The sequence below is a fragment of the Chlamydotis macqueenii genome, chromosome 1 (assembly GCF_036417535.1).
Source record: "Chlamydotis macqueenii isolate bChlMac1 chromosome 1, bChlMac1.mat, whole genome shotgun sequence".
NCBI lineage: Eukaryota > Metazoa > Chordata > Aves > Otidiformes > Otididae > Chlamydotis > Chlamydotis macqueenii.
In genome coordinates, this window is record NC_141556.1 from 27,483,724 (window position 1) to 27,497,464 (window position 13,741).

Sequence of the window (13,741 nt, forward strand, 5' to 3'; positions counted from 1 at the left end):
TTGCGTCAAAGAGACGGTGAGATCCCCTCACATCCCTTCCTTCTCATAACTTCTAGCTAGGAGTGATTTCCTTTCATATGGAAGCACTGCTGCCATAACACATTTCACAATAGCCTGAGGGCTAGAAGAAGTAATGCAACACTTCAGAGACCCGAAATCAGTATTTGCCTGTCTGAGGTGTACTAATGCATTTGGACTCACTCCTGGGAAAGCATATTTTGAGAAGTGCCCCATTCTGCTGATGTGCGGTAAGTCTATTCTGAGGGGTCCGAGACAATCTCTTCCCTTCTTTTGGGATTCTGACTGGTCTCAGATGCGAGTAAGATGCCAAGTTGCTCAAACAAGGGCAGTTCTGGGCATGACCAAAGTAAAACTGTAGGTACTGAGGGGAGGTTACGTGAATGGGAGGTGCCTCCTGAGTTTAGACATGCTCCTGGTTGGGTGGCAGCTGGGCAGAGATTATTAATTTGGATTTAAATTCCTGACTCTCCTCTCAATTCTGCGGTAGGTGTGTACACCTTTTATTAGAGCTAGTCCCTGTAGGTCTCAATCAAGATAGCTCGTAACCGTCTTGGCTGGAGAGGCAAAGAGATTGAAAGCTTTAATTCTGCCAGACCTTGTGCATTCAAGTCACTCTTAACCCTTTTCAATATCCAATTCCTTGACAAATACCGAGCTGGACCATGAACACTGATCATTGTCAACACCATTCTGTACCATTCTGCCAGTTCCAACATATTAGCTGTTCAGGTGTCTTACAGAACTATCAGACTGTGAGAACTAGTCTCATTAATGGAACCTAAACACCTGCTCCTTGAGGCTTACATAGGATGGGACTTTTTGTCACTGGACTTTACTGTCTAAGTATGTCTTGGCCAACCCTAGCTTATAGAATCATAGAATCATAGTTGTAGCACTGTGATAGCTCTGACAGCATGAAGTAAAAAGCAAGGTGTGGTAGGTACCTGGGGTGCAAAAGTATCTCTTATTAAACCGAGGCAGTTGAAAAAATAGACAAGCTTTCCTCAAAGTTTGACATAGAAGTGTGAATCTCAACTTTTTATTCCATTTAAGTGTCTAAAGTAGGATCTGATTCAGTGCCCTGTGAAGGGGTCCTTTTTTCTCCCACGTGCAGTTGGAGAGGGAAGCCAAGGAACAGACAAAACCAATCACCTAACACAGGTGACACTCACCCCTGGCCTCAAGTTTTGAGAGAAGCACGTAGAGAAGAACCTGCCCCACTACTTACAAGAAACTGTAGTTGCTGCCATAGGGCCTATCCAATTTCTGCAGCAAATTCAACTTTTTATGTAGTGGAGGAAAGGAGCCACAAGCCAAACATTTTGCATGAATCACTGCAGAGTCTTCTCTGGATGATTCAGAGCAGGAACCTATCTTAGCTGCTCTGAAGTGCCCCTGCAGAATACATTTTCTTTTTCTTGCAATAAGCTTAGGAAGATTAGTGTCACCAGGCTAAAATTAGCCTTTATTAATTCTCCCCTCAGTTGTAAATCCCTGCATGAAGAAAGCACCTCAGTTTTTAATGCATAACTGCTCGTTCAGTATACTCACTGGAGGTCTTCAGCTCTAATTATCATGAGCACGGTGTACGACCAGACAATGCTGGTAAAGTGTCTGGTGGTTGACCTTGTTCCATTTGCATTTTTATTTAAAAAACCCCAAACACATGTATTTTTCCACGTATTTTTAAAAGAGATTTAATACAACTTAACAGCAATGGTTTTATCTCTGCAGGTGGGGGAACTATCACACCCTGTAAAAATAATTAACTTCCCATTCTTTGGCTTCCACTAAATATGAGTGTGTGGTCTGAGGTCCCAGAGCTGCAGGGATGTTCTGAACTTTTCAGTCTGTGTATGCCTAAGTGAGCTTTTTGGATAGGTGGGAAAAGGCTCCTCATTTACTAATATGTCAAAGATTCTGTTAAGAATTTATTCCAGTCCTTGTGATGAACAAGTAGGGTGGGCAAATAAAAGATATAAATATAAAAGTTCTCGAGTCAGATGAGAAGGATTTTATGAAATAGCTGTCACAAGGAGGCAGGTTAAAATTCTTTGTTAATTAAAAGAAAAATGTCTGTAAACACAAATCCGGTGTTAGTTCTGTATGTTAGTTGTGATCTTCATGAAAAGTAAGATGCTGAAATATTTTGCATGACAGAACTGAATCTCCAGTTCATGATTATTTATCTAAGGACTGCAGTACTAGAGGCAGGCTGGAATCTCACAGTTTTTATTTATTTATTCTCAAAACTCAGAAAGTCTACTCTTATTAAGGGCAATAACATTTTCTCCATTCCATAGAGGGGAAGAAAATGCATCAAAGTAGATCACCTGAATTCGGCGTAGATTTTCTTACATTTGTTGCAGACAATGAGACTAAGTTTCCAGACTTGCCTTCTTGGCCAAATTCTCATTTGTAAGTTGCTGTTAAGGGATCAGCTGGGATAGTTTGTCTACATTTCAAACAAATTTGAGACGAACTTAAGGAACCTACCCCGACATCGAAGATTACAGTTCAGTTCCAGAGCCCGTTCAGTCCCTGTCGTCCAACAGTGCTGTCAGCTATTGACAGTATCAGTTGTGGCAGAGCTTTGGGGCATCTGTCACAACTGTCAAATTCATAAAATCCAGATAATACTTGCCAGCCAGAGTTGCCCAGGGCAAATTCACACCTAAGTGTTGGAGACTCTGTGTACATTCACGCCTCCTTCCCCTCCTTTCATGGATGAAGTAAGCCTATTTGCCAAGCATCTAATATTTTACCCTAAGCCTAACAGTCCATTTGGTATTTTCTTGTAGTAAAAGCACATTTGCTCCAGAGAAAGATGTTGCTGTCAAATATGTAAGAAACTAACAGCTTTAATTATTTAATTACAAGGTGCTTGAGTCTTGTAACAGCTAGAGAAATGTTGAAAAGTAAATCAAAGTAAGAACACACCAAACTGTTCTACTTGATGGTCTGTGGTAGCTAGAGCCGGACGACTTCAGTAAGCTATTTAAGAATGAATATATCCAGGAGTGCATGACCTAAAATGATGCCTTTTTCTCCAGGGAATGGCCTCATTCTCAAAGTTCGGATCCAGACCTGAGTTCCCTCAAAGCTTAGGCTTTTGTAGGGCTCCTTTTAGACACAAGGACTAGTGCTGATTGATTTATATTATTATTTTTATTTAAGTTAATTCATCAAGGGGACATTTTTCCATGGAAAATATCTGTAAAAATCCTTGGATATTGTAAAAGAAAATAACTCTCAAAATAATTCAAGCCTAGCCTGACCAATTTTTATTTTCAAAAGAGATATTTCCATTTTTAACATAAGAAAGGTATCTCGAAGAGCACATCTGAACAGCGAGCTAACTTCTTGCAAAAGAATAAAACTCCAGAGACGTTTCCATGGGCACTAATAATTAAGATCCAGTTTTGAAAAGCCATATGAATCCCTCTCTAAATGGCACAAATGGTAAAAATATTTTAATGTACAAAGATATTCTCAATGTAAAAAGAATATACAGTGTCAGCTTGCTTCTGTAGGTCAATAAGCAAGAAAAGGAAAATCTGGCAGCTCATCTGCAAATAAAGCATGCGCCTGTAAAAAGAATTAAGCGTTTTTTTTTAATGTAGCCAAAATAACGCACCTTGAGACCTGCTTCAGAGAAAACAATCATTCTGTATGGGCTTAATCACATGCAGAGATACATAATTTTCTACTATAAATAAGTTAAATGCAGTTGATAATAGTGGAACTGTGTTGATGCTCATTCACTTATTTTCCCTCTCCCATAGTTTGGAAGAACTGCATAGTATTCTATGCTGTCTAGCATTTTAAGAGCTTTTTAAAAACTTGAAAAACCTGAAACAATGAAGTAGAAAAACCTGAAAAAAATGAAATCGAAAATAGGAAAAAGCCGATGTTTTATTATTTTATTATATATCTCCTGTTTGATAAGAAATCTGTGATATAATTTTAGAAAATAAGATTCTAAATGATACAAACATTTTACAATTGCAACTTATCATCTGTATTTAAAAAAAAAGAGCAGCATGAGCCCATCAGAAGGCTAATGTAATTTTAATGTACCTCTGCATACGTTCTGTTATTCTGGTTTACAAAGCCATATTGGGTGCAGAAGGAAGAAAGGCTTTTTTATGGGTTAGGCCTTAAAGTAGCAAACAAGCAACATGGAAAGTCAAGTCAACAGGTGAGGAGAATTAGTCAAGGATACCAATTACACTTACTTGCCTTCTATAAGAGCTTGCTACCCAGTTAAAGTGCCAGCATAATGTCTATCCTTTTAAATATCACAATCTTCACATAGATAATACACAGAAATAGGCAGGGTTGCATTTACTACACCCCATTTTTAATAACAAACATTTCTTATAAACTTATAAAGTTCTTTCCAACTCTTGCATGGTCTTGTGTGAAAACACTTACAATCTTTGCTTTTACACACAACCGTATATAATGAATATACTAGAATTGCACGGCAACACTTAAAATTCTACATAATTTATGAACCCAAATTTTAGTTATCTGAAGTATTTTTTTTTGCAGTGTCTCACTCCTGCTGCCTAGTAAGTTGGTCAGAATTCAAACACTATAGATATAATGCTTCCAAGAAAACCGATTGAGTGCCATTTACAAAGGTACAAAATACACAGCAAAGTTAACCTCTCATTAAATAAAATATACAGATTAGCTGATGTTCCAAGTCATTAGCTAACACCTTATTTTAAGGGATAAACCTCCAGGGGGCTTTTCCTCCCCAATATAGAAGAATCACACAACAGTTCCTTTCTCTGTCTCTTATGCAGTGAGTCACATTCATTTTGACTGCTGATAATAAAGGACCAAGTTTATCATTCTGCATAGCGAGAGCCAAAAATGATCCCCGGTGGACTTGTAGTCACATCAATGGGAAGCCCTAGAGACCAGTTTCATCTAAGGTATCACAGCCTATTTAAATATTTATAGTAATAATGCAAATCATTATTGCTGTGGTGACTCTTGAACCTCCATGAAAATTCTCCTGCAATCTAGAAATCGATGTACCATTAAAATAAAGTGTTGCCAATGTACTCCATGTTTGCTCTGTTGTTAAAATAGTGAGCCATAAAAACCGCCTATTTATTCTTAAACTGATCTCCCTGACGATAAATGAGTTTTAGAAAAAATAGCATCTTCCCACTTAAACCAGCCATTGGAATTTAACAGTTTGGAATGAATGGTAAGTGCTTCTATGTTAGGGTAGCAAAGAGGTATAACACCAGCTACAGTTACAGCAGTGTCGCATCCCTGACGTTTACCCTTGGTCCAGGCGTACATTAACCATGGCAAAGCATCGGCCTATGCTCTGAAAGAATGGTACGACGAAAACATCTGTCAGGCTCTTCCATATAGTTTGCACTGAAGGCAAGACCATGAGACAGGTTTTCACAAAAGGCACCACAATCCTGTAAAAGAGAAAATGGAAGATTTGAAGATCACTGTGGCTATAGCATGGGGAAATCAGGATAAGCAAACACAAGAGTGAGATCTTATGGAAGACGAAGTGATTTTGTAACTCTAAATCTCTAAACAAGTCGATTTTACACTCTTGCACTCATTCTCCATCAATTTTGTTCACTCAGAGCCTCACATCTGGACATGCAGAAGCACCATGATGCACATGGTCCTCTGGCCAGGATCATTCAAGTGCAACACAGGGGACAAGAGGCGCCTGTTTTCTTGTCATCATGTCTCTGCTTCATCTTAATTGCCAAAGCTGAGCTAACTTTTGGACATGCCTTTTATAGGAGTGAATTTTTCTGCTCTCTCCCTGCTGCTGGAAGGGCTGGTGTGTGTGATATGCTGCAGCCCTGATGCCACCACTGTGGCTGAGGAGCAAAGTCATCTGCCAAGGACTGATTTGCATGGTAGGCATATCTGAGCGTGGGACTTCGGAGATTAACAGAAACACCACGTTCGCCAGTTTGCTTGCATGGGGACAGTGCTCTTTGGGATCTGTTCTTGCTCTGCTGTTGCTCTGCTGTCTCTTTGGGGCTTTCTTTTACCCCCCCCCGCAAATGCACAGGCACACATGTACATGGCTATTCATGTCTCATTCCTAGCAATCTAACATCGCTGGTACAAGCTGCTACAATAAAACAGAAACAGTAAAGCAATATGCAGTTTAATTGGATTACTATAGCACAGACATATGCTGAACCTCAGAAAAATGGGATCTTGCTGGTACTGTAAAGTTTTTCATTTGTGGGTGAGATACTAACATAGAATAAGGTCAAAAGTCCTGGTGGGAGGAAAGATCATTTTATCCACCAAGGGTGCACACTTGAAAATATTGTGCTTTCATCTCCTGAGCACCAGTAACCATCTGGGGATGCTCCCCATATGTCCCAATTCCAAAGCAATGTCATTAGCGGTGGCTTAAGCCAAGCACAGTAACAAGGGAGACGAGCCAGCAGGACACATACGGGCGGCTCACGAGGGCCAGTGGGTACATGATGACTGACCACACTATTTTAAGTGATTCTCTTGATTTAATCATTTACTGGCCAAAGCCCCTGGTGATTTCACTAAGCTGGGTGTTCTTATTTTGGTGCAGACAAATTAAATGAATAAATAATCTATGTAATACTGAAGTGGCACTAAAGCAAGGTTTTAGAAAAATCTCTGTGATTTTGTAACTCTTGATAAGGATTCTCTTGACAAAGAAAATAAACTCTGTTCTAGTTTGCTGGTGCATTCAAAATTTAAGATCCCAGTCTTGTGTCCACATAATTCCATTGCAGAACTCTCATTGACTTTGCTTGGAATGCCAGGAAATATTTAATTTACTGTTTCATCATAAGTCTGAAAAATATGTAAGTATTGTGTATTTCCAATACCACTCAGAAAAACAAAGTAGAAAAGCACATTGTACATTTTAAAAAGTTGAAGCTTAGAAATGTAAAGAGTCAAAATGAATTATTTTCAGTGTTTGTCTAACCAGATTCTCAGCTTTTATCATACAATGCAGGCCATATACGAGTACATCTATGCTGCACTCTAAGCTAACCCAGATGGATTTAAATGAGAATAGTTTTTCTAAAGCCTTCTCTTCTTTTGTCTCTGCTGAAACAGCTAGTAATATACAGACCATATAGAACTGTGAGCGTTACTGGGATAACGTCTATCTAGCTTTAAATGGAACTCAGTAAACTATGTGTTTGATAACCACCTATAGTATCACTGCATGTAGAACAGATAATTTCTAGAGAATAAAATAAGGGCTTCACATGTTAGAATACAGTTGAGAAACACCAGTAATGGAAGGGCAAAAAGAAAAAAAAAAAGGTATTTCTCCAAGCAACACAGGGAAAACACCAGAAATGGCTACTCAGCTTGTGTTGACTTCACCCCTTTTCATTCATTTAGTTTGTAAAGGCTATGTCACTGCTCCTTTGCTGCCATCTAAAATTAATTTAGCCTGCACTTTAAAAAAAAAAATCTAACTGAATTGTATGGAAGCAGAAAAGCCGACAGTTCTATTGGACCCTCTGTCAACAGGATCATACAAAATACAAACTAAACAAATATCACACTGTGCAAAAGTTTCACATAAAAATGTAGTGAATCACCAGGATGTCATTAGGGAAGAAGGCTGGAAAAGCAGTGATCATATTGCTTGCAACTGCTGTAGAGGTCATTACCTTCCAAGTTTAAAAAATGTGAGTGTGTCTATATATGCATCTACATGTATATAAGTACGCATCCTGTTCTGCATAGGATATATTATCCTACTGTGCAGTGTTTCCAAATCATCAGAGGGTGCAATGTGTCTTCTGTGGAGTGACTAGACACACTTTAAAAACAAATAACCAAGCACCATTAGAAGTTATGTATTTATTTTAGTGACCTAAATAAACTTTAATGTATACATCCTTTACTCCCAGTGTTCTGGTTTTACCCCAGTCTGCACTTCCATTCACAGAGACGGTAACTGATGGCTTGAGTAACGCCTAACTTGAGTGGAAGTAAAGTCGGCGTATCCCAAGGATATCAACATTTACTGCAATATTGGTACTACTAGTGTGACCACATGGCACAGCACTGGGAAGAAAATCAAAGCTCTTTCGAATGTGGCATCTGAGCTGAAGCATAGCCAAGGTATTTCAACTACCTATATGACCCTCATTGAATTTTTCTATGTAAATATGTAATAAAATACCCATCCTTTCACTAAGTAGAAGGAATGACCTCTTTTGGGAACTGCTGAACTAAAAAGAGCAAATTACTCCATTTTTTTTTCCATCCTATCCTATTTTACCTTCTTTCTGTTCAAGGCATGACATCTACAAAATTATACCCATCAACGTTTCTCACTTTTTCTCACATTACTTTTTTTTTCTGCTAATCCCTGAGGGAACATTGTTGAGAACCAAACCCCTCTTGGAAATGGCAGAGCACAATTTAGTTCCCACTGATAAGGGTATTTTCAGTTCAAAGCAGCTCAACATTTCACAGAATTGGGCGATGCGGTTGGAGTAGTCACTCAATATTAGTTCAGATTATTGCTTCAAAGTGAAGAATCACATCTTCTCCTGTAAAGTTTTTCAAAATGGAACCTTAGACATGTCCTCATGCTATTTTTCAAATGCTACAGCATTCAGTGGTTAACTTGCCTAATTCCAAGTATTCCCATGTACTCCATCATGATTTTGAATAAAAAGTCTTGCATGGCTTTACAATACAAGCAAGCATTGTGAACACACAGATAACTATTACCTAGCAGTTGCAGAGCTTCTTGTCAGGTCCCATTGATTCTTGGGATATTTACGAATGAGCAAGAGATAACCAACAAAGCCTTCCAGGACCCATATATAGTATCTGAAGTGCATTAAAACCAAACATGATATATCCTAGCACCTGGATAGATTGGAAAAGATAAAACTAAAAAAGGAAGCAAGACAACATCAACCTACTTTCTCTTCAGAAGTCAAAGGATATATACTGGACATGAATGAAGAGGCATCAAAGCAACACCAAATCGTAAGGTGGGTCTTCATGGCATAGCTGTATGGTAATTTCTTTTGATTTCAGACAGCCAGTAGGGAGGAGGCTTTGAGGCTGAGTATGACAGCAATAAGTTATGTAAATGGAGTTGCGGAGAAAAAGGTAAAAAAAGGGATGCATGTTCATATCTACTTCTCTGCGTATAAGTCCCTGGTGACATCCTAGCACTGTGACTGGAAGCTCAAGCTAAGAGGAGCTCTAAGTACCTACTGCTCCAGCTGATGACAAGAGCATAAAGCTGGCTGAGTCCTTGTGCTTTGGAGCCCATCTCAGATCCAAGACTGGAGTTAGGGATCCCCAGAGGAACCACTGATTTTTAGCATAAATATGCAACATACCAGAACATTATTCAGATAAGACTACAACAAAACATGTATGAGATTCAAGTGTTAATTTCCAAGAGGTGGCAAATGTGGCTTAGAACAAGAATCAGTTCCTGATCTATAATAAATATCATGATTTTGCATGTGCTGCCTGGAAAACCAGCAGTGTTCTGCTCGTGTTAAAAAAACAATAACCTTAACAGCCTCAATCTAAGGACACATTTTAAAGGTTGCTCAGATATTCAGAGAAAGATGTTAAAACTCAGTCTTGACAACTTCTGCAATCTGTGGTTCTGTGGTGAGAATGACAGCCATCAGTAAAGGAGAAGGAATGTGAAGAATTAGCCTTCCTTGAACCGGCTTGTATGTAGGTCACCAACCTGCTAGCTGGCACAGTTTCAGCCTGTTGTTATCTTTTATCAGGTAGTGTAAAACTGGACTAAGGCTCAAGCAGCTAGTTTGAGAACAGAACCAGAATATGTTCCTTCTTCAGAGGCAAAAATGAAAATTAACATGTATTATTATATAATTCTTATTCAGCTTTCTTTTAGCTTTCCATGAGGTCTCACATGTTTACTTTCTTCTTCAGCAATCTTTTTGCTGGTGAGCAACAACACCTACTATCAGGTATGAGGGGTGCAACTCATGAGGGGCCCTTGATGCACGAGGAATGCTGAGTCAGAATTCTGTGGGTTTTTAGCATGCTGGCAAAACTGCAACGACATGTGTAACAATCAACAGAGCTTTGTGCCTGAGCACTTCCGAAGCTGTTGAAACACCTTTGAATTTGGCCTCAGGAAAGGCTCCTCTACAGCAGATCAACATCACCATCTCAGTGGTTGGGATGATGAAAGTGATGCGTGGGAGCTCCGATAAGACCTCCTGCAGGCAGCCATGTGGGAGGGTGTGCCCAGGGTTTTCCCATGATGTTTCAACAGCTGAAGACAGAGTTATAATGGAATTCCCTTCCTCTCACCCACAAAACAAGGAGTTACTATTTTTTTCAGACCCGACGGGGCTACACGGGAGCCAGTACCATGTTTAGAGTCCCTATACCCGCACTGCTCCTGCGCTACCCTCTCAAACGCAGCAGCTTTGAGCTCCTTACTGCCAGGAAATCTGGAACACAGAGGGCTGCAGAGAAGCTAACTTAATCTCAGTGTGCTCCACTGTGGTGCTGGAACAAATCCAGCTTGCGGCTGTGGGAAGACAAGACAGCACTAGCTTTGGATGGTGGCACTGGATGGGGTCCGAGGGAGTGCAGATAGTGCTACTGAGTTACAGGATTTTTTCACACCCATCCCAGGTGCAAGCAAGATCAAAATGGAAGATCACTTGTGTAGTGATAATGAATGTAGGGAAAGAAAATCAGTTGCTGGGGAAGCAAGGGTGTTCACAGAAAGTCAAGGGAAACTTTTCAAATGAAGTGCCATGTGCAAACAGTCCTATTTCAGATGTACTGGGAACCCACAGTTCCTGAGAAAGTCACTAGGGACTACTTGCATAAATAGAAACTGACTTCTGAGTCCTGGTTCAGTGAAACTCATGTCTGTGTATCCAGACTGTGAAATCCTGATACAAGATCATTCTGAAGCACAAAAACTTATTAGTCTTAATAAATTGGGCATCAATGAATTCTTCCATAGATATTTCACTACTGGAAATCTATATGCTCACCAAACACTTTTGCAGTAACATGGTACAGTGCCGCACGGTGACAGCTGACAGACCTGAAAGTCTCAGCACACTATACAATGCTCATCATAATCTGGGGAGTAGCAGGTGGGCAGCTTAAACTACATTGCAACTCCTTCAGGTATTATGCAAACTTTATGCTCTGAAATTCAAGTTAATAATCTTTTGAAGTGGCTCATGACAATGGCATCAACTCAAACTTCCATTCCACTTTTGGAAACTGTAATCTTCATCCAATCAGGCTCAAACAATCAATGTATTCCTATTGCTTTGAGCTTGTTTCTCAGTTTCTGGATTGTGTTTTGGTTTCCTTGAAAACTTCATCATCATTCCAGTGTTACCCAAGTCAAACAAGACTGCCCAAAACCCATAAATACGGAAAATCCTGGTTCACAGGAGTGATGTTGATAATCTGCATTTACCCCTTCCTCTGTAGCCTGCTGGATTCTCAGTTCTTTCCTCAACCTCATTATTTTCCCTGCCTTTCTTCCTTTTCCACAGTCATCTGCCTTTCTGGTCTCAAGGTGCTCTTCCCTGATATTTTACCTGTATATTCTCTTTAAAGTACACCAGGTTTGCTGTGACTTGGAGGGCTACTGTATTTGCCTGTGAACCTGAGTCATGGCCAGAAGCAGCTTTCCTGAGCTCAGCAGGGGTTCTCTGCTGCAGTGGAAATGCTTTGAGGCACTGCATCTGGAGGTGGCCACGTACCAGATGCAAGGCAGTGACAGCAGATTTTGTGGCAGTAGCAAAGAAAAAGTCAGCTGGGCCCTCAAAAGCTTTCTTCAGTCTGTGAGGACAAAAGTGAAAGAGGTAACTGTACTGAGAAGGTGTCAGGTGTAAGTAACACTTCTGCCCAGGGCTTTAATTTCAAATAGACACGTTTAAAAAACAAGCAGTTTAAAAAAACCCAAGCAATCATTATTATTACTCCAGAAGGCAGGTAAGGCTGGAATGTACGGCAGTAGGTGCCATACCTCTCCTATGAGGACAGGCTGAGAGAGTTTGGGCTGCTCAGCCTGGAGAAGAGAAGGCTCCAGGGAGATCTTATAGTGGCCTTCCAGTACCTAAAGGGGGACAAACTCTTCAGCAGGGCCTGCTGTGACAGGACAAGGGGTAATGGTTTCAAAATAGAATAGAGGCAGATTCAGACTGGACATTAGGAATTTTTTTTTTTTTACGGTGAGGGTGGTGGAACACTGGAACAGGTTGCCCAGGGAGGTGATAGATGCCTCATCGCGGGAAACATTCAAGGCCAGGTTGGACGGGGCTCTGACCAACCTGATCTGTTTCCTGATGTCCCTGCCCATGGCAGAGGGGTTGGACTAGAAGGGACCTTTAAAGGTCCCTTCCAACTCAAACCAGTCTATGATTCTACACAAATGGCAAAACAGGCTCTCTGCCCCAAGAAGCTTACACAGACACAACGGGCTGCTGGTAAAAGCAAGGCAGGGAACTGAATTGCAACGCAAGCATTGTTTTCATTTATCTCCCTTTAAAAATAAAGCAGATAACGTAACTCGACCTGACTACCGGTTGCAAAGACAGCTATCCGCGGTCAGGCAGCAGTGCTGCCTTGTGCGGGGCTGTCTGCGCAGCCCACGCAGCCCACGCACCGGGGAGCAGCGAATCCCGCTTACCAGATGTGCAGGCAGCTGAGCACCGCAAAGACGATTCCCACGACCAGGGCCAGCGGGATGGCGAGGACCAGAGTCAGGATCTTGTAGATCACGTACTTGCTGAGCTCGAAGAGAGCGTGGCTGCAGATCCAGACTTTGTCGAAGGAGTGGGTCAGCTCCGGCTCCGCGATCACATCCTCGAACCCCAGCTGGAAGAAGAAGTGGCACTGCCGTTACGCGGAAAGGGGACGAGGGGACGCTACCGGGTACTCCCATCCCGCCCGCCCCGCCGAGGGCCCGGCCCGGCCGCGAGGCCCCGTCCCGTCCCGCCCGCCCCCCGCAGCAGCTGCCGGGCCGGGTCCCCACCTGCAGGTGGGCGTTCAGCCCGCGGGGGTCGCGGTCCTCCTCGGCCTCCGCTCCCTTCTCCGCCTCCGGCAGCGCGGGGCCGCCGCTCCGCGGGAAGCTGTCGTCGTCCATGAAGATGCGGGTGTCCGCCTTCTCCGTCTCCAGCCCCATGGCGCTGCCCGCCGCTCCGCCGCTCCCCGCCCGGCCCGGCCCCGGTCCTGCCCTGCCCCGTCCGCGGCGGCCGCGGCCCAGCCGGGCTGGGGCGGAGCGGGGCTGCCCGGGACACGCCCCGCGCCGGAGCCGAGCCGCGCCGGATCAGGCCTCGGTTCGGGCGCCGCGGGGCAGACAGAACCTCGCACCCCTACGCACCCCAGCCCCTCAGCTCGGCGGCCGCTTTGCGGGTCGGGACTCCCTTCCACCCCCGTCCGATTTCCCCGTCCCTCTGAGCTCCCTGGCCGGCAGCACTCCCCGCCCCCCCGTCCCCGTCCCATGCTGCCCACCCTGCGGCCTCACGCGTGGCTGGGATTTGTAGGAGCAGGCGTTTGTGGCCCTGCGGCAACCGGCAGCAGGGGGGAAAAAAAAAAAAAGAAAAAAAAAGTAAAAAAAAGTTGAAGCGGTTGTGCATTAGGCCGTATTGGGGTGGACCTGCTGCCCTCTTTGCAGCCATAGCGGGTAAATGAA

The 13,741-nt window shown here is 42.6% G+C and overlaps 1 protein-coding gene across 1 annotated transcript; it reads right to left on the reverse strand.

Moving 5' to 3' along the window:
- Positions 1–1,636: 1,636 nt before the first annotated feature.
- On the reverse strand, positions 1,637–13,492 carry CAV2 (caveolin 2). The gene is made up of 3 exons (XM_086747570.1): positions 13,082–13,492; positions 12,737–12,924; positions 1,637–5,477 (listed from the first exon to the last, which is right to left on the reverse strand). The coding sequence occupies exons 1-3, from the start codon at positions 13,229–13,231 to the stop codon at positions 5,327–5,329; spliced, it is 489 nt and encodes a 162-aa protein (XP_086603696.1). The 5' UTR covers positions 13,232–13,492; the 3' UTR covers positions 1,637–5,326.
- Positions 13,493–13,741: the final 249 nt, after the last annotated feature.